Source organism: Calliphora vicina, chromosome 4 (genome assembly GCF_958450345.1).
Source record: "Calliphora vicina chromosome 4, idCalVici1.1, whole genome shotgun sequence".
In the NCBI taxonomy this organism is placed as follows: Eukaryota; Metazoa; Arthropoda; class Insecta; order Diptera; family Calliphoridae; genus Calliphora; species Calliphora vicina.
This window is the reverse complement of record NC_088783.1, coordinates 2,203,638-2,229,881: the sequence shown is the minus strand read 5'-3', so window position 1 is coordinate 2,229,881 and position 26,244 is coordinate 2,203,638. Positions and strand designations below refer to the sequence as shown.

Below are 26,244 nucleotides of genomic sequence, written 5' to 3'. Positions count from 1 at the left end.
AACGGCTATTGAAAAATATTTAATCGTAGCAAATTTAAGATATACTTTGTTCTTAGAATTGCCTTAAAGCTACAAAATACATACTTAAGAAACTCTTGTAACAAAACAACCAACTTATTTGATGAACTTAATCTAAATATATCCATGAGCATTCTACATACATACATATTTGTATACATATCTATGTATATAATACGTACGAATATGAATCTCTGGAATTTTAATTCTTGTTCACTCCTACAATGATGGTTGTTTCGTTGGTTGGTTGTTACAAACATTTTACACATTTTTGACATTCTATTAAAGAAATCTTTTTAAAGCGATGAACCAAAGCAAATACTCTTTTTCGAATATGAAATGCTTCAAGCTGAAATCGTGACAATGTATAATGTAATGTTTTTAATGTAAATAATGCAAACAATTTTGAATATGTTTGCTTTTGGAACGCGTACTTAAAATAGAAGATTAACTATATGCACACATTTATTTAAACATTCTTTTATATAAATATTCATATATTTTAGTCATCTTAAACGATGTTTCAGCAATGGCTTTTGTTTGATAATTTCGGTCATACTGCATTAATTAAAATGTCATTGTACGATCTGCACCTTGTCTAAAATAAGGATTTCGAATATTAAAATTTAAATAACAAAAGTAATTGCAAAATTTGCTAATAAAATGTGCTTTATAGTTTAAGGTTAAATTAACATTTTAATAATTCTTTGTACATACATATGTATGTACAGGTAGGCCTCCATTTACGCGGTTTGTTGGGCCCAAAAATATTGCGTGTAAATCAAATTCGCGTAAAACGAGGTTCTAATTTAGAACGAAATGCTTTTGTAGGGCCAATAACTTTTTATTTCGCGTAAAACAATATATCAGTCACATAACAAATAAGAAATTGGGACCTAAAAATCGCGTTAAATCAAAAACACCTTAAATGCAATCGGACGTAACTACACAAAAATTCAAAATTGAGGTTTTGATTGATTATGGTTCATTTTATCAAACTACATGTTCACGCAAATTTGCGATCAAAAATTACAACTTTACTAAAGAAATTCAAACGCAAAAAAATTGCCAAGAATACTCTATTATTATTGATTTTATAACGTGTTTTGCTTCTCCTGTAAAAACAATAAAAATGTAGTTACGTCCGTTTGCATTTAAGGTGACAATATATTTGTACTTTTATAAACTTAAAACAAAAGTAAAGTAAAAAACAGAAATAAAAAAAATTCTTATCGGAAATTAAGAAAAAATTTCAATTAAAAAAAAACAAAATATTCCAATGTATTAAAGAGATCAAAACATAACAAAAAATTCATAAAAATTAACAAAGCAATTTCAAAATAATAAAAAAGTGCACTTAGTTTTCAAAAAATAAATCTGTTATTCGCATATGTGTTTTCCGTTTCTTGTTGTTTTCTGCCGCGTTATATACAAATCGTGTAAAAAAGTCGCGTATTTGAAAAAAATGGTTGCTAATTAGAGTTCGCGTTATATCGAATTCGCGTAAATAAAGTACCGCGTAAATGGAGGCTTACCTCCATAAATTAACACAATCATATAAATAGTTACTGTGACTATAATATTGTTAAAAAAAAAACATTTAAAAATATTGAAATGGTTGCAGTAAACATGCACAACTATATTTTTTCTCTTCGTGTAGCTATATTGCTACTTACACACTTTTTAAAGAGTTTAGTTGTTAAACTTACGATAATCGTTGTAAAAACTTAATTCTTTAGTTTAAATTTAGGTTCCGCTAATCAAGAAATAAAAAATTTTGTTCTTAATTATTTTTTTTAGTTCCATGTTCTGCATGGTAATTGATAGTATATTGGTACTATGTGTTTGTGTTTGTTTTGTCGGTTTACCACTGACATTAACTATGTTAGAAGAAGGATTTACAACATCCACAACAGCAAAACATCAAGTGTGATTTGTTATCATCGTGTAATTAAATGTTTGTTAACTCTAAAACAACAACGACAACAACAGCGTCAAGCTGAAAGACAATATTAATTGATACTAAGTTTAATCGATCGTTTTTCGCCGAAGGAAATACGTAATTTGTGTAAATGTATGTAGATGGATGAATTAAGTTTGCTTAAAGATTTAAATATGTCAATAAATACATTATTGTAAAGTTAGTAATATGTCACATTGTTTGTAAAATACATTCTTGATAAAAATGCGATAAACATTTTTAAATCTTTACAATCTATCTTCTCCGTTTCACAGACAAATGTATCCATCATCTTATTCAGTATTAATTAGTTTCCGTGTATTTTATTGTATTGAATTTATTTCAATTGAATATAATATTCTTTCCTATTAAATTTTATTAATAAATATTTTCTACATTTTACATGACTTAATTTTTTAAGGTCTCCCGACAACCAAAAGTATTAAATAATAATTATTTGACACTAAATGAGATTAAAGCAAATCTTTTATTCCGAAACCTTTTATCCAACGACAATATCTTCTTTCTTCTTTTATTAAAGCCTTTCACCTCTTTTGCACAATAATGAAAATCTTTGAATTTTCTAAAGACTTATACGAAGAACAACTCAACAAGATAGAAATTAGTTCTTATACAAATATAAAGGATATAGTATTACTATTCATGGTTTGTCAATATTATTATTTAAATATGAAACCAAAAAACCTGCAAACTTAAGCAAACATGTATGTATGTTAGTTTGTAGTACTCGTAATGCGATTGTGTCAGTTCCCAGCGGGAAAAATTGCTAAGACTTCACTCTTTAGGCTTTCTATAAGATTCGATACTAATTCCACTCACCCTTCTCTCAGCAGTTCTACAAGGAAGTTACTCGCTCTAACAATTTTTTTAATTTAACATGTGATTCTTAAAAGTCCATTCTTTGGGTATTATGCTGAATTCATTAGGAATATGTTCCCTAATAACCCTCTTCAAAGGACTGATTCAGTATATCTTTAATTATGCTTTCATTTTCATGTCTTTTAATAGATGTTCCTATGTAGACAGGTCTCCTTACAGGCCTTCAACAGAAGACCTTCTAATATGCCTTCTTAAGCAGGCCTTCTATCAGTCCTCTTCGAGAAGTGAGTATGCCATTCCTTGATGACACAATTTTACAATGCGTTTGGCTGTCATTTTGTCTGCAAAATAAATCCTTTAGGAAGGCCTGCATATTTATCCCGCTGGGTCTAATTCAATACCAAAATATTTATACAAATACCTAAATACATACACATGTCTGATAGAAGTTCATTAAACTTTTATAATTTATATTTATCAATGAATTAGATACTTATTACTTAAAAAATAATTTCGTAGTCATATGTAAAAAAAATATGTATATACAGTGGATATTTATAATATAAACATACATATTTAAATAATATTTCAGAAATTATAGCAAATTTTGATCATCGTATTAAATTTATGGATATTGAAGGCCGCTATTTTATAGAAACTCACAACCCAGCAAAATCAAGAATAGCAAAAAACAAATTAAACATATCTGTAGTACTTGTACATGTATGGATGGATGTATATTTGTACTCGACTGTATGTTTGTTTTGTCGTTGTTACTATTGAAACGTGATCTGCTTGCAAAACAAAATGCACGAGTAGACGACACTTTATTAGCAGCAGCAGTTGTCAGTTAAAAATACAAAAAAACTACCCGTACACGAACAACCAAAAAAATATAATATAAACAGAAATCATTTTTCATATCAATTGATTCAATTAAAATTTTACAAAAATTTTGATTATATCTTTATTCTTTATTTGTTATTGTTTGTTTATAATTTGTTTGCTTTTGTTTACTTTGTTCTTTGTGTCAAAAACAAATATTTATAAATAGTGCAGATCATGGGGAGAGATCTGTGCGGACACGAAGTGCAAATTTACTCTCCGTTTTATTCATACTAAATGACATGATTGCCGATAAATACATTTTGTTGTTTTATTGACGCCACTATCGGCGTTAAAGTGTTAAAATTGTTTATTGAATTAATAAAACTATTTATTTTATTTTCTTGATTTAATTTTTTATCGATTTACGAAGAACAACACAGACAAAATTAATGAATTAGAAATTAAATTTTAAATTTTGTTTAAATGCAAAAAAATCAGATTGCACACTTTCTTTGAAGTTTCGGGTTTCAAAAATATTTTCCATATTGAAAAAAGAAATCCAATTAATAATAGTTTTTGTAATTTAATTTACCCATAGATGTTTAAATAAAAAATATAAAAATGTTCTGACATCGGTAACCTATACCAAACCAATAAAAAAATCATATAATTTCACTCATATTTCGATCGGATATTGAAAGTGTGGGAGAAAAGTGCGGCACATGGGTGCCGCGTGTGCTCACAACCGACCACCAACGAAATCGTGTGACAACTTCGCTGGATTGTTTGGCAGGAGTTGTTCATTCGCCATATTAACCTACGATGAAATCTTCTCACAAACAAATAGCTATTTTGATGACCTCAATAAATCTTATTTTTTGGAAACGATACAAACTTGGAAAAACGTTGGGTAAAGTGTATATAGAACTCAAAAGTTGAAAGATAAAATGATTTTTTATCAAAAAACATGTGATTCATTCTAAAAGTCACAGACTTCGTAATGTTAATGTAATACACATATTTTTATTTAGAAAAATCGACAAGTTTCATGGGCAAGTAACCCATGTAGAAGAACTACAGTAAATACACACATAATATGTTTGCCTACATATATTAAAATAACCAAGCACCTTTTATATTTCTTTTATTTTTAAATAATCAATTTCCAGTTTAAATTAGTTGTGATTTTTTTTTTCCATTTTTAGTTTTCTTTTATTTTATCAAACTCTGTAACATAAGTTCTTGATAGTTGAACGAAATTAAATAAAAATTCTCCAAAAACTGTTTCAATAAGAAGGAAAGTAACGAAAATAAAGTTTAACCATGTATAACAATCAGCCACAGTATTCAATGTGAATGAATAACGACAACCTTGAAAATGTCGTAAGGACATGAAAATGGAAAAATAAATATGAAATTTTTTAAAGCTGAGAAAAAAAAAACAACACAAATTGCATGTCATTGTAGTTGTTGTTGGTCATTTCGTAGAAACCAAATAAAAAAACAAAATTTATTTATTCTAAAAACCAAAAAAAAAAACAAACAATCCAATTATTTGCACGCAGTTTCTTCACAAATAAAACGAAAATTTTCACTTCCCACCAACAATGGAAAAAGAGGTAAAAGAAAAGTAGTAAAACTCTACTGAACGAAAGTGGTTATAACACATTCATAGTTGTAAAATATTGATACAGCAATAGCAATTTTACTAATTGCGTTTTTTTTTGTTTTGTTTTCATTGGTATTTAAAGCAACAAATAAATTTAATAAATAAAAATTCTGAAAAAAATAACCACAAAAATTACCAACTTTTAATGTGGTGTCATCTAATAATAAAATATCATAAATTTTCTTATTTTCAATTGAAAATTGTGTTATTGTATGTAAGTACAACATATATGTAATACTTAACAACTGACATACTTTTCAAAGGTAATTTGATAAAAAAAAAAAATCAAATAATAGTTGGGTTAAAAGTTTTAAGGAAAAGCGTGTGTTAAGGTTATTTCTATCTCACTCCTTAGTAATCTAAAGGGTTTCCCTTATTTTAGTCTTTTTGGTTTCTCGATAGTAAAATTGTCCTCCGTCACCTAAAAATATTTGAAGTTTCGAGTTTTGTTTGAGTCAAAGTAGCTATATTTAAAAAAAAATAAATTTAGAATAGTTTTAGTATTTCATTACACAGTGCAACACGAACAAAAATAACCATATACGGACACCACTGCGTCATAAAAGACTCGTGTCTCCCAGTTTAGCCCAAAGTCATGCACTTTCTTTTATGGTCCCCCAAAGATTTGGGGCCTCGGAGTAATTTTTGCAAAAAAGTGATCATTTTATCAGGCTCATATCTTGCAAACAGTTCGGAATTTTGTTTTACTCTCTGAGGAAAAGTTGTAGCCCTTGTCATAAAAAATAAAAATTGTGAACATATAAAATCAAAGAAATCTTCAAGATCAAAATCGCAAAAAATCGTTGAAAATAAATTTAGAAATAAATTTTTTTAAAGCTGCCTAAAAGTATGTTTTAGTTTATAATAATTTAATAGTTTATAGCCCAAAACACTTAATTCCTTTAGTTTTTTCTTACTGACTTATATTGATCTACCTAAATGGTGTTAAGAATCATTCCTAGGAAGTTCATATGTTCTAGAAAGTTGTTTATTGTGATCTTAGGTACAATTTTGTAGTTGATTGTTTCCTTGAATTTTGAACGGTTTTCTACCTATGGACCTGAACAGGGGAAATTAAAAATTAAGTTTTTTGATTTTATATGTTCACAATTTTTGTTCTTTATGACAAGGGCTACAACTTTGCGTCATAAAGTAAATCAAAATTCCGAACTGTTTGCAAGATATGAGCCTGGGAAAAGGATAACTTTTACATCTAGGCCCCAAATCTTTGGGGGTCCATAAAAGTGCATGACTTTGGGCAAAAATTTTTTTTGGTCTTTTATCACATACTGGTGTCCGTATATGGTTATATTTCCATGACTTAAAAAATTAAAAATTTGATAAAATTAATTTTTAAAAATTTTGTTTCCTGAAACTGTTTATATTTATCTATGGGTAAATAATAACAATTCTTAATTGCACTTTTTTAATTTTCAGAATTTGATTTTTAGATGCCGAAGACCAATTTTACTACTTGGTGCAAAGGAAAATTCAAAACATCAAAATTAGGGTCACCCTTATGTACATACATATGGGCAATTCCAAGAGAATCGCTACTACGACTGAAAAAACAAATACCCTTGAAACTTTTTTTCAAGATGATTTGAATAGAAGAAAATAATAAAATGTTACTATGTGAAAGTATTTAGATTATAATACAACATTTTAAAGACAAAAATAATAGTTTAAACTGATTATATTTAATTTTTTAATGTTTTAGGCTAAAATTGCGGTTAAAACTAAGCTCCCAATTAGCATATAGTATGAAATGAATTTGACTCTGATTGTTTATTTGCTATTATACAATTGTTTATTGAAACCGAATATATAATTTCCCTTAATTTTTTAGTTTTTGTATACATACATATATTTACAGAATATATATTGTTTTATTATAAGAGAAAAAACTGTCACGTACGGTATGTCACGTACGATATTAAATTTTATTTATTATAAAATCATCCAATGATTATTTTTATTTAAATATGACGTATTGTAAAGGAAAAATATTTGGTTTATTGTAAGAAATTAAAAGAAAACATAACGCCTCAAAACATGTACCTCAAAATGAGTTCCGTTTAATGTCACGTACGTATACCCTTATTTCGCTCAATATTTTGGACAACAATATTTTTATTATTTTAAAATATACTATCCTCTGAATGGAACATAAAGACCAAATTATTTTTCAGATACTCTTATTTTTGCAAAATCTATTCCACTCTATAGGCGTACAAATGTCAAGTACGATAATATGGAATTGCCCATATGTGTATTGTGAGTAATTTTCCATCACTTTGATTTATTTTATGACGTTGAAGTGAAATTGTCTATGGATGTCACGGTTTTAAAGCGATGTTCTCTAAATTTTCAATTCTCTTAAGTCTTCTGTCTGGTAATGAGAATGAAAAGCATTCTTGTGTAAAGAATACTGTTTCAGAATAAAAAGGAAAATTACAAAATACGTGATGATTCCGCTGCATAAAATAAATAAAAAAATAAAGACTTTTCTTAAACTGAAGTAAAAATAAAAAAAATGTGCTAAAGATTGATTTTGTATTTAACTGTTCGTTAGTAACCCCTTAGATATTTACTTAATAAATATGATAGTTGATAAAACTCTTGGTGTTATACTCTCTCTTATACTAAATTTTATTTAAAAGAATTTTTACTCCATTGATAAAGTGGGGTAAAAGTGTATTTAATAAATACAATTTCCGACACTAAAGCACTATTTTATGTCTTGTTTAAAAACTAGCCCAGGGCAAAAAAAAACAATGAAACACAAATATAAGAGAATGACATAAATGAAATCCTCCTACGAAAAAAAAGGAAGAAATAAAGTTAAATGAAACACCGCAAATTCATAACAATAAAAATCATCCAAGAATACAAAATGTATTCATTTTGCTATTTTTATGTGTTTGTGTTCTGTAAATAATAAATAAAAAAAACAGTAACTACAACAACAAAGAAAAGGTCTACAAACTGTCTGTGACTAAAACTCTGACCATTAAACAATTGTAGGTTTTTACAAATAAGTCCAAGGGATTTACACTTTATTATTAGTATGAGTATGAGTGTGTGTGTTTTTGGGATTTTCTTTTATTTTATTTTGATTTTTGCTGATTTTATTTATGTACAATAAAACCCAAATACATATATTCTTAGATGATTGGCTTTATTTATTTAAAACAATTTAATCAAATGTAAAAAAGTGCCTTTTTGATTCTTTCGTTTGATTTTGTTCATAAAATGGTTAGGGAAACTAAATTTAGAACCATTTGCTCAGTTCAATTGAATATAGTTCATATACCCATCATATCTTCATTAGATAGTTGTATAATTGTTGCTAGCAATGATACTTGCAACTGCCTCATATTCTTTGTATTTAGTAAAAATTAGTATCAAATTTTGTTTGCAGTTACATAAAGATTTGAAAATATTATTTTTTTTTCCTTTTAAGATATTCTTTATGCGTATACTTGTTATTATGTATCAATATTACTCATACGCAAAATAAAAAAATATAAAACTTGACTCTAGCTGAATAAATTATATTTTGTTTGTAAATAAATATGCAAATGTTTTGAAATTAAATCCGTTCTTTACAATTTAAAAATATACCTTTACAACTAATTGTTTCTGAACATTGCTAACAAATGTGATGGGAATAAGCTTTAAACAAAAAGTAAAATTAGTTTATTCATAAAAGCATAATCATTAAAATACATTTTTCATCAAATATTTGCCATGTATGAGTGAGTAGGCCTTTGGTATTGTTATACAAAATTATCTACTTCGTCAACAACGAGAGCTAAATATATTACAGTAGTTCTAACATTTAATGTTCTAATAATAATAACTTCTTGTTTTTGCTGAAACGTATAACAAGGCAACCAAATTGAACTACGTGACTACGTGTTTGTACTTAGGCAATTAAAACAAATGTCGTAGAGACGTGATACCTTCCTTAAACATCTGACATCAATACAAATGTACATAAAACTTGACAAAGAAACTGAAAATGTTGGAAGAAAAAAATAAATTTTGCACAACAATTAATAAAGACAACATTGAAAACATGTATAAATTTAAACATTGCAATGCACAGTGGGCAGAATCAAATTTTTTGGAAATAAATCTGGCATTTCTAAATGGCTCAAAATAGAGTAATCGACATGTAAAATTTTTAAACACGTGCAATTTTTTGGAAAGCGCTTAGTTAGGTCTTGAAAAAACATGCTTTCGTGTGCTATTTATCTCTTATAATTTTCGATTACAGGAATTTCAAAATTGAAATTTTAAAATTTTGCCATACTGGTATGGTATTCAAAAAATAGTAGATTTTTTGCTGTTTTTTTTGGGCGAAAAGGTGACTTAACTATTTTTTTTTAAATATACTTTCTTTAAGAACATATAACAATTTTATGTTTTTCTTTAAGGTATCTTTACGAAGAACATTTTGGTAAAAAAAACATGTATTTTTTAAATATGTCGACCCTACGCCCTTTGGAATGTGAACTATTTTTTATAGAAATTGAATCTTTGGGCCACATGTTCTAAAATCCCAAAGTTGAGATCAGAAAATGGAAAACAGCTTTTGAAACATTGATCCCCAAAGTATTTTCCCAGCTCCGAAGGAAATGTGGACCCTATGGGCAAAATTGTACAAAAAATAGAATTTTTGGGATTTTCGCTCCAATTTTTAAGAATTGTGGGGTTCCCTTTGACCTATTGATACGTTTATTTGCACTTTGTTATTTATAATGACATTTAAAAAAAAAACGTTGAAAATTTCATTGGCGCATATTCAGAAATCACAACTAAAGTCGGAACTAGTAAAACAGAAACGAACAAATAGTTCATAGATAGTTGTAGATCTTATTCACAATTTATAACTTCCTTAGTTCTTTGACATGTAGAGAAAACAAAATGTCGATAATATTTTGATCGATATATACTGCAATTAATTAAAGTGCATACAAAATGTATAGTTATAGTAAATCATGTATGTAAATCAATTAAAATAAAGGCATGTAAAATGAAATTTGAAAAAAAAAACACATCTCTAGTTTATTTTCTTTTTGTGTGGATGTATTAAAATTAAATCAATCAGCTGTTTTTTTAATGTATTAGTTAGTTGGCATTTAGTTACAACGTTACCCATGATTAAGTGCTAACTAATTGTGCTGAAAGTAACCAATTGTGAATAACTTAAATATGTAAAAAGATAACACCTGCTGATCGTTTATGAATACGCGCCATTGAGTTTTATTAATAAATAAAGATTTTATTACATATTAATATTTATTGAGTTTCTAAAACTAAAATATGGGCAATTCCATATCATCGTACTTGACATTTGTACGCCTATAGAGTGGAATAGATTTTGCAAAAATAAGAGTATCTGAAAAATAATTTGGTCTTTATGTTCCATTCAGAGGATACTATATTTTAAAATAATAAAAATATTGTTGTCCAAAATATTGAGCGAAATAAGGGTATATCGTCCGTGACATAAAACGGAACTCATTTTGAGGTACATGTTTTGAGGCGTTATGTTTTCTTTTAATTTCTTACAATATACCAAATATTTTTCCTTTACAATACATCATATTTAAATAAAAATAATCTTTGGATGATTATATAATAAATAAAATTTAATATCGTACGTGACATACCGTACGTGACAGATTTTTCTCTTATAATAAAACAATATATATTCTGTAAATATATGTATACAAAAACTAAAAAAATTAATAGAAAATATACATATAACAATAAACAATTTTATAATAGCAAATAAACAATCAGAGTCAAATTCATTTCATACTATATGCTAATTGGGAGCTTAGTTTTAACCGCAATTTTAGATTAAAAAAATTAAATATAATCAGTTTAAATTATTATTTTTGTCTTTAAAATGTTGTATTATAATCTAAATACTTTCACATAGTAACATTTTATTATTTTCTTCTATTCAAATCATCTTGAAAAAAAGTTTCAAGGGTTCTTATTTTTTCAGTCGTGGTAGCGCTTCTCGTGGAATTGCCCATATGTATCAACATTTGAATAGGAATGCAAATACTTATTAGAAACAATTTGATCTACATTTATTCCGAACTATATTTTTTGTTAAGATAAGTTAATTTTTGGCATTACAAAAGAAATCAATCAAATCAAAAAGTCAATATCTCAATTAGATACAAAAATATGCCACTTTAAAACTACTTCCTTCAAAAATATTGCACTTTTTCCTAACAAAAAATATTTTATAAATTTTCATAATGTGACTAAGTCATAACCAATGACTTGTTGTTGAATAAAACATTAAGAAAATTTATAAAAAATTGTTGGAAAAAAATTGGATCAACCGTTTAGAAATGCCAGATGTATTTCCAAAAAATTTTGATTCCGCTCCACTGTGCAATAGGCATATAACTATTGACATTTTTTGCAAATATCCAAATTGGCATAGCATAGTCGAATAGAGCATTAAAAAATATGAAAAACCACGGTATTATTTTTTCGCGGTTGTTGAAAAAGTTCACGCACCAAACGCAATAAAGTTTTCATTCAATATTTTCAATTATTTTGAAAAACAATATATTTTATTTTAATAACAACAGCGGACATACTTCGAAAGATAATTTTTAAATAAGGGAAGTATCCCTTACACTTGCAGAAAAAAATATGAAAATATTTGTATAATTTTTTTTGGTTTGTTTTAGAAATTGGTGTTGGTGCGGGATGCTTTTGATTCCAAATGACCTAAAAAAATGATTTTCATTACTTATACAACATTGACCATCAAGTGGTGGTAAGCCAAAAATTTCGCCTAAATTAGTTATATCCCTACTGTGCAGTGTAAGCTATAATTAACAATTTCTTCAATTTCAATTTTTTGGATGATTTAGAATTTTTCAAGGTTGGCTACCGATTCGAATTAGTTCGAACTAAATAATAGGTTGCACTTAGGATAATATTTGCCATGTGACAGTACGTAAAAATGTTTTAAATTTAATAAAAACTAACTCTTCATTAGAGCCGATATGCTTAAATAAAAATTTATTACTAAAAGTTAACCCTCTAACCAGCCCATTTTATTTCGAGGTAAAATAATATACCAGGTTATTGTTTGAAAAAAAAAAGAAATACGTTGGAATAAAAACAAACAAAAGACAAGTTCACGTTCTTGTTTATCACAATAAGTATATTGTGACATACACATATTTACCGTTATAACGGGAAAAATAACCAAATAAAGCAGCTTACACACATTTAACATACCCGCCTAAATCCAGCCTTGCCGGTTAGAGGGTTAATGAAGGAATCCTCAATATAAACCTATAAATATGAATATTTATATCAGTGGTTGGTTTACAAATTTAAAATTTTAATTGTATTCGTATTCGTATTCACATTCCCTAATATCATAAAAACCGCCGCAATTAGTGTTGCTGGTAATTGTGCGTTTGTAATAAAATAAACTTCCTTATTGGTCTTATGTTTAGTATTTTATTTAAATGTTAATTATATTTTATTCATACTAAAATATGCATTTATTACTGTGTCTTAATGTTTCTCTTTCTCTCTCTCTCTAATTTAATTTTCAGATTATCTCATAATAAATCAACAAACAGGTGCCACAATTAGGCAACAAAATCATAAAACGTTCACAGTAATTACCAGAATGCATATACAACAAGAACAACAGTTGCTTATGAATGCATGCAAATTGAACAAATGGAAATAGAATTCAAAGCAGACACACGTCTCAACATCAGCTACAATAAATAATGCAAACAATGGCCAATCAAATAATATTAAAGGATGTACTAATGTCAAACATGTCAACAAGATGCTGCAGCGTCAACAATAAATTAACCTGGAAGGTCACCATAGTCCTTGCGACACAAAAGCAACAACAACAACAACAACAACAAAAAAAGAAAACAGCAATTAGTATACAAGAAACCAAAAATATAAGAGAAAAGAGAAAACAAAAATACAACAAAAATAAAACTATCTAGATGAAAAAAAAAACATAAAATTAATACAATTTATTAACGGGTCAATAAACATTTTAATTGCTTACGAGTGTTTGCAGAAAGAAACTCAGTTAAAACCAAAGAACCAGCAAATCAAGTGAAATATATTGTAAAACAATTTTACTTTCACTTTTGTTTGAGGCCAACTTTTTACACAAACAAATATAAAGAAATTTGCATAAACATTCACACAGGATTACAAGCCCAACCAAACCAGCAGCAAACCACCAAACAGACATATTCTGATCAAACTCAAATTAAAAATGTCAGAATTTCGTTTTTTCGCTTTTACAGATTATGAATATTACAACAATCGTTCGCTGAGTTTTTTTCAGCTGCCCATAGCACCATTTCAACCCACCAAAAAAACCACCGCTGATGAAATATCCCACGAACTAAATGTTCCCTATACGGTATTTGAAATACTCGTGGCCATTTGTGCAATCATTGGCAACCTAATGGTCATTATAGTTTTTCAGCGTGAACGCAAACTTAGACGACGCACCAACTATTATATCGTTTCGTTGGCCATTGCAGACTTTCTAGTGGGTTCATTGGGAGTACCGTTTGCGATATTGGCTTCGATTGGTTTGCCGACGAATTTGCATGCCTGCCTCTTTACGGTTTCCTTGCTGGTTGTTCTCTGTACCATATCGATATTTTGTCTAGTCGCCGTATCGGTCGATCGTTACTGGGCCATCCTCTATCCTATGGCATACTCAAGAAATGTTCGCACCAAAACAGCTATTGGTAAGTTTAAATACAAATACACTAGATATTATTCTACTCATACGATATTTAATTGATATTTGATTGCCACAAATATATTCTTAATTACTACAATCTGTATATATGATTGCTACAACCATGTGAATATTAACATTTATATATTATGTTTGCGGCAATCATATAAATAATTACAGAGATCACAATTTGTTTAAAAAAACTAAAAAAATTTAAATGAAAATGGTGAATATGTACACTACAGTGGGTCAATTTGTATGCATTAAAAAAATGCACCAAGCGGTTGTCAAAATCGTTATCTACGACGAATTTTAAGAAGGTCACGTTTTTAACACGAAACTTTTCTTTTCGTATTTTATATTTTTTTTTAAATATTCTAATATTTTATTGAACCTTTAAGAAACTTGACGATGTTTGGGCTTGTTCGAAATGAAAGAAAGGCAGAAAAGATGAATCTTTGCAAATGGAGAAAATTAACAACAAACTTCACCTGAGGATGGTTAAAAAATCGTGGTTATACGAGAACTTAAAACCGAGCTTTTGGGTCACAAAGGGGGAAATGAAAAAAAATCTGTAACTTCTAAATCAATAATTCGATTTTAATAAAATCCACGACTATAGAGGAGGTGTTGCTGAGCTTAAGTTTTGAATATGGACTTTGGTGGGGCGGAGCTTCAAGGCCCCAAATTGGGGTGTCTCGGGTATATCTTTTCAGACTTTCTTTCATTTCGAACAAGCCCAATCATAGTCAAGTTTATTAAAAGGCTCAATAAAATGTGCAAATTTAAACAAAAATATGAAAGGAAAAGATTCATGTTAAAAACGGGAAACTCGGTTTTGATTTTAGACTCATGGTTTCTTCGGCAAACCATCTTAGAATTCATCGTAGATTACGATTTTGACAACCGCTTGGTCGAAATAAATTAAACCACTCTAATGTACACCCATATTTTCTCTGCATGAATTTTAATTTTGGTTAAAAATATTATCATTTAATTAGTTTTTGACCAGTATCCAAAAAAAACAAAGTTTAAGTTAGTTCCGAGACCTGTCCTAGATTCTCCAAAAGGAATCAATTTAATTACTTCTAGGCCAACGTCGTGTTAAAGTTCCCAAGTTCAACGTTCTGTGTGGGTTCTCTTCTTGCTGGGGAATTTATACATATGCCATGGAATCTTCTTAAACTCACTTGCATGGGTTTTGTTTGCATACTCAGTCAGACACAAAACTACATATTCACCTAAACAACTCCACACAATTCATGAAGGGCATGAGTTGAAAGTTCAATACCACAGTTTAGATTTAATTCTATTTGTCTGTTTTGCGCAAAACTAAATGCATTTAAGAACAACAAAGAATGACCTCTTGATTGGGATGTTTAAACAAACACATCCATGTTTAGTAACAATTAAACATTTTGTGCAACAATTATAAATGGGTTATTGCTCTCACAGCAAATCATACGAGTGCTAGTGCTCATTTACACAAACTTGCATACAATACAATTAAGCGAAATGAACTGAAACTTCAGTGGTCATCAACATCATCCCCAATCGCCCTCATTATAACCGCAGTCAGATAATCAAAATAGAATTAGTGACTCATCTAAGTAGTAGCAAATCCTGAAATCGTGCTGTTTATGTATGTGTATTTTTTGCATTTAATTTATGACGTATTTAATTTTGCACAATTTTCCTATGTTCTTCTTTTTACTCAAACAAGAAACATTTTCGTATGACGGCAGTATTCACTTCAAAGTTTATGTAACAATATAACAGTTAATAAATAATCACATACATTTGCACATACATACTTGTATATACACTGAGAAAAATATAGCATTTAATAAAATGTTTAATCAAATTAAAAATTAATAAACATGTTTGATCAGTGCTAATGTTTCAATTGACTCTGAATCACTTTCTGAGGCGATTTAACATTGTGAATTTAACTCCACAATCTAACTCATCAAGTTTGCCCCTTGAAAAATAAATTTTAAGTTATTTTTATATCCTTTACAATTAGTGGACTTTTGACAAAACAACTTAAGTGAAACTTTCAAATTTTTCAGGAGATCGTAAAAACTGTTGAATTGATCGATAATAATTTTATTATTTGTCCTTAAATAATTTCGAAAGCTTTGTATAATTCTTTGAGGCAAATAATAAAGTTCTTCAGGGACAAATAATAAAATAATTATCGATCACAAAAGTGTTTACACTGTCATGAAAGATTTTAAAGTTCCACTTAAGTTGTTTTGTCAAAAGTCCACAGATATGTATGTATATGTTTGTCAATCCGTTTGTAATTCCTACATATTTCATTTGCGACACCAGAAATATATTCTGGATCATTACAGATAGCGGAGTCGATATTACCATGTCCGCCTCTCCGTCTGTTGTTGACCCGTTCGGTTGCTATTTAAAATCGAGAAAATATTTAAAATTTTTATTTTAAAGTATAATTTGATGAAGCACTCTCGCTTTTTGTTTTTTTGTGATATTTTATTCAATTAATGTGATCTTATTCACAATATACATAGCTTCGAAAATTAAAAGTTTTCAAGTTTAAAACTTAACCGCTTCTCACAAGTTTACAAATAGAACAATAATTTTTTTTAATTATCATGTCATAATGTCGTAATATTTTGCAATGCTTTGATAATGTTGTTATTGCCTTTCTAGCAAAAAATGTTCTAAAATAATACTACTCTGTATGCTATGTTTATTGTGTTATCGTAACCAACCACGTCTAAGAGTCGGTTAAGCCGAGCCGCCGAGTCGTGAAATATTAGGACAATATGACATGATAAGAGACCTTGTGAATTAACCAAATATAACAGAACAGTTCAATTCTCAAAATATTTGAAGGCTCTCTTGTTATCGTAACCAACCAGCAGAAACCAGCGCCGAACATCTAAGAGTCGGTTAAGCCGAGCCTTAGACGAATTGAACTGTTATGTTATATTTGGTTAATTCACAAGGTCTCAACTGATGTAATTACCAACGAACGATATTTGATTTTTATTTATATATAAGATAGAAGATAGATAGATATGTTAAATTTGTAAAAATGGAATGGAATAGCATACATATTATTTCTCCAAGTGTATGTTTGTGTGTAATGAATTTTAATTTATTTATACATATGTGCATGGTTGAGTACTTAAGAGCTGAAAAAGTAGTTTTGTGCTTCATTTAATTAATATCGCCTTATTTTATTGATGGGTGGTCGAAATTGTCTATTATCCTTCACTTCTGCGTCAGTATAAGGGATTGCTGAATACAGAGGCCGGTCTATTGCATATGGGTTGGTTGGTTAAATTGCATTTGTTTATTCTTGTTGTTAAATTAAAGTGAAGGATGTTCATAAGTATTTAGTTTACATAAAACTTGTACAAATTTTCTCATGAGAACAGTTAATAATACTTTTAAATTGCAATTGAAAGTTTTCTGTATATGATGCAGTAAGTTTTATTTAAAAACGGGTTTTATTACAGGCATTACATATGTGTATTGAAAAATACACTGAAACTATTTAAATTTCTAATAGAAAATGAAAGGCAAAACATACATTTTACTAATTTGTCTTAATGTCTCCATATTTTTATAGTCATTATCTCAATGTGCTGGGTGGCTGGTACCGTCGTAGGATTTCTACCGCTGTTTGGCTGGCATGCAGCTGTCGACGACAATCAGGCTTGTCTATTTGTTGAAGTCATGGACTACAATTATTTGGTTTTCTTATATTTTGCCACCATAATTACGCCCGCATTACTAATGTTGGCATTTTATGCTCACATTTATAAGGTGATCATAAAACAAGTACGACAAATCGTCACCATGAATCCTGTTGGCGATAGTAGTAGTCGTCGTTCATCGATAGCACAGATAACACATCCAGGTCGATCATGTCATGGCGGTACAATGTTAAGAGTATTAGGTGCTGCTCGGAAACGTGATGTCAAAGCCACGCAAAATCTATCGGTCATTGTGCTATTTTTTATGATCTGTTGGATACCGCTCTACACCATTAACTGTATAAAAGCATTTTGTCCATCATGTTCCATACACCCCAAGTTGACACTGTTCTGCATAATACTCTCACATCTCAATTCAGCAGTTAATCCAGTATTATACGCCTATCACTTGAAGGACTTTAGATTGGCTTTGAAAAACCTAATACTTAAGATAATGGGTGTTGAAATTGAACAAACTTTAGAAGCTCAGCATCGCTACTCGTTGGCATCGCAACATCGACTGCAATCGATGGATGTGGGTACGAGGAACCCCATGCAAACTAGAATCTATATAGGTAAAAATTATCTGGAATAACCCACATAAATAGATTATTACTAACCAGTTTTTTATTTTTTTTTTTAGATTCTCCTATTTGGCTGCGACAACAGCAACAACAATCCCTTAAAAACGCGCAAATGGTACCTAAATGTGGTGTAGTAACTCCTTGCCTAAATAATATACATCAAACTGTAGCTGCCGTGGCTTCTGTTACTACCGACATTGAGAGAGAAATGTGGAATATCATGGAAGCTTCCAGTGGAGCCGAATTGGGAGAAGTTAATTACATATTTCCAAATGATAAAGACTCGGCTGCACCAACTCCTCCACCTAGACAACATCGTAAATCGCAGAATAAAAAAGAAAGCTGCGAAAGTCCATTTTCCTATGACAATTGTACCTATACTCCAAGTCCCGATGACAATGATTTCGAAGAGGTCTTCCTACCTAGTCGTCACCAAGAGGGAGGCGTGGATCACAATGCACTTAATCAGTCTTTAATAGCCTGTGCTATGCGAGATAAATTGCGGTCTGATGTTGATGATCGACCTTCCAGCACACCAAATTCGCATAGCGATTACGAAATACCAAAGAATGAGGACTCAAAATCCCATACACCAAATCATAAAGTTAAGACACAAACCGACACCCCACCTTTAACGCCAAAACAACTGCAACAACTCAAGTCTAGAGAATGCCAAAAACCAACACACATTTCCAACTCAAATGGCTGTCTAAGTAATACTTCCATTTTTATTATAGACGCAGAATCGAATCCGCTGTCACCAGGTCGTAAGCCAAAATTTAGAAAATCAACACAAGCTACAAAGACGCTAAACTTAAATTCAAAATCTTTAACGCGTTCCTGTTCATGTGGCAGCGACACGTCGGCCTCAACGTCACCCCAAAGAGATATAAAACCTTCAGTACATTCCACACTAACAAATGCAAGCAACAGCACCTCCTCCAGTGCCCAACTAACAGCTTCCAATCAAAATATATCTCTTACTTCCGATCAACTACCAAATTCTTACAACAATAACAATCTAAACTATTACACGTTCCATCATCCATCCTCCCATTACCATAGAGCACAGCATCATCACGAGAAGTTCAGTCCACTAAAAGCGATGAGTAATTTAATATTCCCTCCAATTGTCAAACATTCCAGTCTGTTCCAATTATCCCATCCCACAAGTTCAGAGACAACTGCAACATCGAACAAGTCCACAACTAAACCTCAAACGACTGATAATCATAAAAACAACATAACAAGTAGTGAGGAGGCTAATGATGTTAGCGTATCCGGAGCTACCTTAGATACCGAAATAATCGATGTACCATCGGTCCCAGTGTCTGTTGTACACATAAAAGCCGATAGTTGAGTCTTGTCAATATAAGTTTTAATATAATACTCAAAGTTTAACACAAAGAAATTGCTCGCTGTAACAAATTTGAAAATGTAATCTAGAAACGCAAACAGTCGACAAGATACATAAAAGGAAGGGAAGGTTAGCGTTGGAAACCTATATCAACTGTATCTATAGAATGTCTTCTTATTTCTTCAATGCACTTCGAGGCTTCCTGTTTAGTTGCCGCAGATCAAATAAAAGTCTGCTTTTACACAGGGCAAGTTTTCTTGCGCAAGTCTAGAGTTTATAGGAGAGAGAGGCAAGAAGAAAGAAGAGGGGTACACACTTGCTTGTACTGGCAAGTCTCTTGAATTCTCTTTTGTTTTCTCATTTTCACTATGGCGTCTATTAGGTTTTGATATACAAAATTGAACACAGACTTGCTGTGTGTAAACAGTCGAGCAAGTTTAAAAGGGAATCGAAGAGACTTGCTTCAAGTAAACTTGCTGTGTGTAAAAGCAGACAAAGGTTTCAACAAAATTTTTACTTTTTTAAGTTACACTATTATTTCAATGAAGGGGACGAAGCAAAAGACGTATTAAATTCTATGTGAATTATAGGTAAATAATTACACCATAAGTATGTAAATTTAGAGTAGATATTTTTTTTAATTTAAAATAAGTCCACATATGTACCTACATATGTATGTATATGTATGTATGTAAAATAAAAAAGTATTTAGCTTTTATGAGTATTTGTATGTATGTATTTATTTTTCTATGTCATATATAATTAAGATATTTTTTAGATACGAAATGTATTGTACCTATGTATGTATGTATATCGGTGCATTTTGAAATTGAATACAAGCATGTATGTATACTATTGTATAATTAATTGTTATTTTTAAAAAAGTTCAAATTTTAAGTTATCAATTACAAATATGTTAATTAAAACAGAATAACATACAATATTAATATTTTAAAAGAAAAAGAAAAATAAAACTACAACAAATAGTTGTGGCAAAAATAAGCTAAAGTTAAACGTTTTTTGGAATGAATCAAATCAAAAGTTAAGTATTAAGGATAATGCAAAATGCATTATATGGGTTTAAGCATTAGCATTCATCGAAAATCATCTGCATTTTGCTTACGCATTCATTAAACTTATACATTTTTTATTTTTTTAACTTTCTAAAAATGATGAGCAAAATAAAAATAACAGCTGTGAAATAATAAATAAATCTAAAGCCTTTTGGGAAAGGGTTTCCTGATGATCTGGCCTAAGCAACCAGTGAAATGCGCATAGGAACTAGCTTATCCCCCAACAATAAATTTCAGTGAATTTATCAAATTAAAAATTGGGAATTTAGCATAAAACAATTTTACTAAAATACTAATTTTGTATTCCCGAATAACCTTTTAAAAATGTAAATGTTTGACAACTTTTACATTTATAACATGCCTTTAATAATCATACGCAGTCCCGGTAATCTAAAGTATTATCTAGATTGCCATCTTGAGACAGCTGAAGTCAATATTTAGGTATATCACCCTCAGAAATGTCAAATTAATAAGACACCTTAACCCTAGAAAGATAATCTGCGTAAAATTTAAGCATACTCTTTCAAAAATAGTTTTGTTAATTACTGAATTGTTCTTTTGTTTTTGTTTTTGTCTTTTCTGATAATAAATATATGGGGAATTTCATGTCAAGTGAACCAACTTTTGAAATCGATGTCTTCCGATCGGGATGAAATTTGCACCAAGGTTAGCTCTATTGGATAGTAAGACACAATTTTTCAACAACATCGGTCGAGAACTCTCTGAGTTATAGGGGGTAAAATTTTGACAATTTGGTCAAACAGGGGTTTTTTCTTATCCATGTAACTTATTACCTATTGTTCTTAGCAAAATGTGTCCCAAATAGTATAGATAGCTATTTCTTCGATCTTTCGAAAAAAAATATTTAAAAAAAAAATAAAAAATTTTTAATATTTTTTTTCCGAAATCAAAAACTTTTTTGACTTTTTTTTAAAATTTTTTCTCTTTTTTTTTTTTTTTTTTTTTCTTAAAATAAAGTTTAGATATTTTCCTTGAACACCTACTTGGTCGCTTAGTGGGATGCGAGTGGGATATCTATCAAAATAAATATTTTGTAACTCAAAACATAAAATTTTTGACTTTTTTTGCAAAATCAAAAACTTTGTTGACTTTTTTTTTTCAAAATGGACCCTTTTTTAATCTTTTTTTTTAGGTCAAACAAAAGCTTAGATATTATCCTTGAAGACCCTTTTGGTCGCTTAGTGGGATGCGAGTGGGATATCTATCAAAATAAATATTTTTTAACTCAAGACTTACAATTTTTGACTTTTTTTTTGCAAATACGATATCCCACTCGCATCCCACTAAGGGACTAAAAATATCTTAAAGGAATGGACCTAGGCTTTCTTTTGACCAAAAAAAAAAAATTAAAAAAGGGCCCATATTGGAAAAAAATTTTGATTTTGCAAAAAAAAATTAAAAAATTGTATGTCTTGCGTTACAAAATATTTATTTTGATAGATATCCCACTCGCATCCCACTAAGGGACTAAAAATATCTTAAAGGAATGGACCTAAGCTTTCTTTTGACTACAAAAAAAATTTTAAAAAAAGGGCCCATTTGGAAAAAAAATCGTATTTGCAAAAAAAAAAGTCAAAAATTGTAAGTCTTGAGTTAAAAAATATTTATTTTGATAGATATCCCACTCGCATCCCACTAAGCGACCAAAAGGGTCTTCAAGTATAATATCTAAGCTTTTGTTTGACCTAAAAAAAAAGATTAAAAAAGGGTCCATTTTGAAAAAAAAAAAGTCAACAAAGTTTTTGATTTTGCAAAAAAAGTCAAAAATTTTATGTTTTGAGTTACAAAATATTTATTTTGATAGATATCCCACTCGCATCCCACTAAGCGACCAAGTAGGTGTTCAAGGAAAATATCTAAACTTTATTTTAAGAAAAAAAAAAAAAAAAAAAAAAAAAAAGAGAAAAAATTTTAAAAAAAAGTCAAAAAAGTTTTTGATTTCGGAAAAAAAATATTAAAAATTTTTTATTTTTTTTTTTAAATATTTTTTTTCGAAAGATCGAAGAAATAGCTATCTATACTATTTGGGACACATTTTGCTAAGAACAATAGGTAATAAGTTACATGGATAAGAAAAATCCCCTGTTTGACCAAATTGTCAAAATTTTACCCCCTATAACTCAGAGAGTTCTCGACCGATGTTGTTGAAAAATTGTGTCTGAGTTACTATCCAATAGAGCTAACCTTGGTGCAAATTTCATCCCGATCGGAAGACATCGATTTCAAAAGTTGGTTCACTTGACATGAAATGCCCCATATATAAACATATTCAACTGTATTGAAAAAAGTAATCAACATTAGTTTATTTTAAATTACTCAACAAAATGTCAAAATTTCGCTTTCCAAAACGCATGCGTAAATTTTACGCATGAATAAGATTATCATTCTAGGGTTAAAAAAAATGGTGAAATTTATAAAATCCTCCATCATTAACTTCACGAAATTTTCCCATTGTGGATCCACGCTGATCTATTCCGTTATATATATTGTTACGAAATTGTACTTGAATTCAAATATAACGAATTTAACGGCTGATTTAAAAGTAGCATAATGCTTTCAAATAACAGTGCTGTAAAACTGTAACATATCTGTGGGCATTATTGGATGGGAGCTTTCAGTTGATTTGATCGTAAGTTGGCAACGCTGTATTCGAATTCGAGTATTCAGTTAAAGAACATTGTAGAAAGTACACCACAGATGGCGTATGTATTAGAAACCTCTAGAGTCTAGACAGTTAAAGAGCTTTCTAGATGGTAATGCAGTGTTATAAATAGTGGCAGAGGTTGCAGTCGTGAGTGAGTTTATCAGAGACGCTTTTCGAATAAACATCATCTAAGTGCCTTAAAGTGTGTTGTGTTTTTCAAGTAAATTCGTGTACATTATAAATTGTGTCTGTAATTCTGAGAATTTATAAACGTGTATTAAAAACATTGAGTGGCTATTTAATTCTGTTGTTGTTGTACATTTTAAAGAAATAAAGAGTTGTTACAATTTTCAAACTACTAAACGGCTTTTATTTGCAATCAAAAGTATCCGGTTTATTTAAAGGAAATAAACCAGCGTTTTGAAAAGGTTAAAACGTAACAATATGTATATCGCAGGATAGTTCTTTCATTAAATACACATATTATCTATGTACATGACTTTTTAAAAAAATCGGATTAGAAATATGTTACCCTAAAATGACCCATTATCGGTCCGAATTTCAAAAGCGTACATGACTTGGTAATTGGGATATAGGCAAACAAGATCGTTTTTTAGAGGAGGAACTGTCATATTAATTCCAATAAATATGTTCACTAAAATTTGAACAAAATATTAAAAACTAGACGTGAATTTTTTTAATGTATATTATAATTAGTACAACAATATTAAAAACTAGATGTGATTATAAACTTAGATTTTTTAAAACAAATTAATATTTTCGACTATTTCTAGAATTAGGGTACATGTCAATATCGATTTAAAATTTTCTTATTAGTAATTTTTGAAACCAGTTCTTATCAAAATTTTTAAAAAATCTTTCACAAATACTAAAATCCATTAAACTCCATTTTTGTAAAAATTTCCAAACCATTTTCCCAATCATTTCCAAATTTTGACTTTGATCATTTGTCAATCACCTTGTATTTTAACAGAGTGGTCACAAAGTCTAAGTCATCCACTACGATTCATTTATACATCATTTTCAATCGGACCAGTAATTTAGAAGATTCAGATTTATTATTGCGATATGATCGTAATTTCTTTTCCATTTTTCACAATAAAATCACTGTTATAATTCTCAAATGCTAAATTTTTTAGCAAAATAGCTAAATTAATTGATTTTTTTTAATATTTAGCTTAATAACTTAATAATAACTTCCCTATAAATTATTGGCAATTGTTAACAACATTAAATATGCAGTGGTTAATAAATACATATGTATATCCTAAATTCAAATCTTTTATCAAAAATGGGCTTATAATATCCGTAATATATACTTATAATACGCGTAAATCGCGAATTTCTTCTAATCGTTGTAGGTTTTTGGAACTTTTTTAAGGGCTCAAAAAACGACCATTGTATTCATTTTTGCTGCAGAATCGACTGGTGAAATCAGCAATATTTCAACCATTTTTTCTCTACAGAAAAATGAGCTCAAAATGCGACTCTTTAGGTGCGTAAACCACAAGGAGTGAAAATTTTCGTAAAAGCCATTATTTTTATTTAAGCAAAAACCTTCAAAAAAATTATGATACCCGTAGAACGTTCATACAAACTTTGAATGACGAAGACAAGTAGTGATTCAATAAGGAATTAACAAAATAAACATCAAAATTAATTTCATCCTAAAAGGAGAACAATAAAAATGTACTTACTTATTTATCACTTCCATTTCCGTTTATATCTTAGGAGATTACACTCATTTATTTCTCTTTTTCTACTTTTTACAACAACAACAAAAACAATACCAAAACTGTTTTTGTTTTGAACAACTTGATTTTTTCTTTAACATAATTGTCTCAGCTCTTTTGTTTTGTTAATATCAAGGTATATTAATATACCTTGGTTAACAGTTTAACTTAACACTATACTAACACATACACACTTTGTAGAAGCGTTACGAACGGTCATATAAAAAGGAAACAGAAACCGGCGCACCGAACCTAAACACAATTCTATCAAATTTTTACACACTTTTCTTTATATTCTATTCCATTTTTCAAGACAATTTTAGACACAACACAGAATACACAGAGCAACACTTTTATTATATTTTTATGAAAACATATTTAAATTTCGTATATTATTTCTATGAAAAGAATACATTTTCTTAGTCATTTCTACTAAACATCCGAACCGTGTGAAAATTGCGCGTAAACTAATAACACTGACATAAAACGTCAGTGGTTGCAATAAAAGCTCTTTATAAGAAAAAGAGAGTATGTAGTATGTGTATGCGTATGCGTAAATAACTTAAATTTGTTAAAAGGAAATACATAGTTGATATGCAATTGAGAGGAGCAGGAAGCGTTATCTGTGATGCCACTCATGTGTGATTTTCGCTTACACTGCTGTGCAAAAGTAAGAGACAATGTTGTTTATTAGAAAATTACCAATATATTTTCAGATCATTTTAGAAATTTAAAACGGTTTTTAGTTTAGATTACTAAGAATAAGACTCTCCTTTCAGGATGTATGTATCTTTTTACATTAAGGCCATTGTCTCACTTATAAGGTATCAAATAAATACAGGCGAATTCAAAATTTGTTTATGTATGTGTAGTTTGACAATATCGCATACTATTTCTATAATCAGCTGTGCTCCCGATGACACCTTAGTTTAGATGATAAGCTTCACGAAGATAAAATT

At 29.4% G+C, this 26,244-nt stretch overlaps 1 protein-coding gene across 1 annotated transcript in view; it reads left to right on the top strand.

The window, feature by feature from the left end:
• Positions 1–20,441, top strand: part of AdoR (Adenosine receptor) — a 58,841-nt gene extending 38,400 nt beyond the window's left edge. Inside the window, exons 2-4 of the mRNA XM_065509058.1 lie at positions 12,935–14,119; positions 17,726–18,427; positions 18,496–20,441. Of these exons, the coding sequence (XP_065365130.1) occupies positions 13,633–14,119; positions 17,726–18,427; positions 18,496–19,796 (2,490 nt within the window). The 5' untranslated portion in view covers positions 12,935–13,632 and the 3' untranslated portion in view covers positions 19,797–20,441. The remainder of the gene's footprint in view (positions 1–12,934; positions 14,120–17,725; positions 18,428–18,495) is intronic.
• The last annotated feature ends 5,803 nt before the right edge of the window (positions 20,442–26,244 follow it).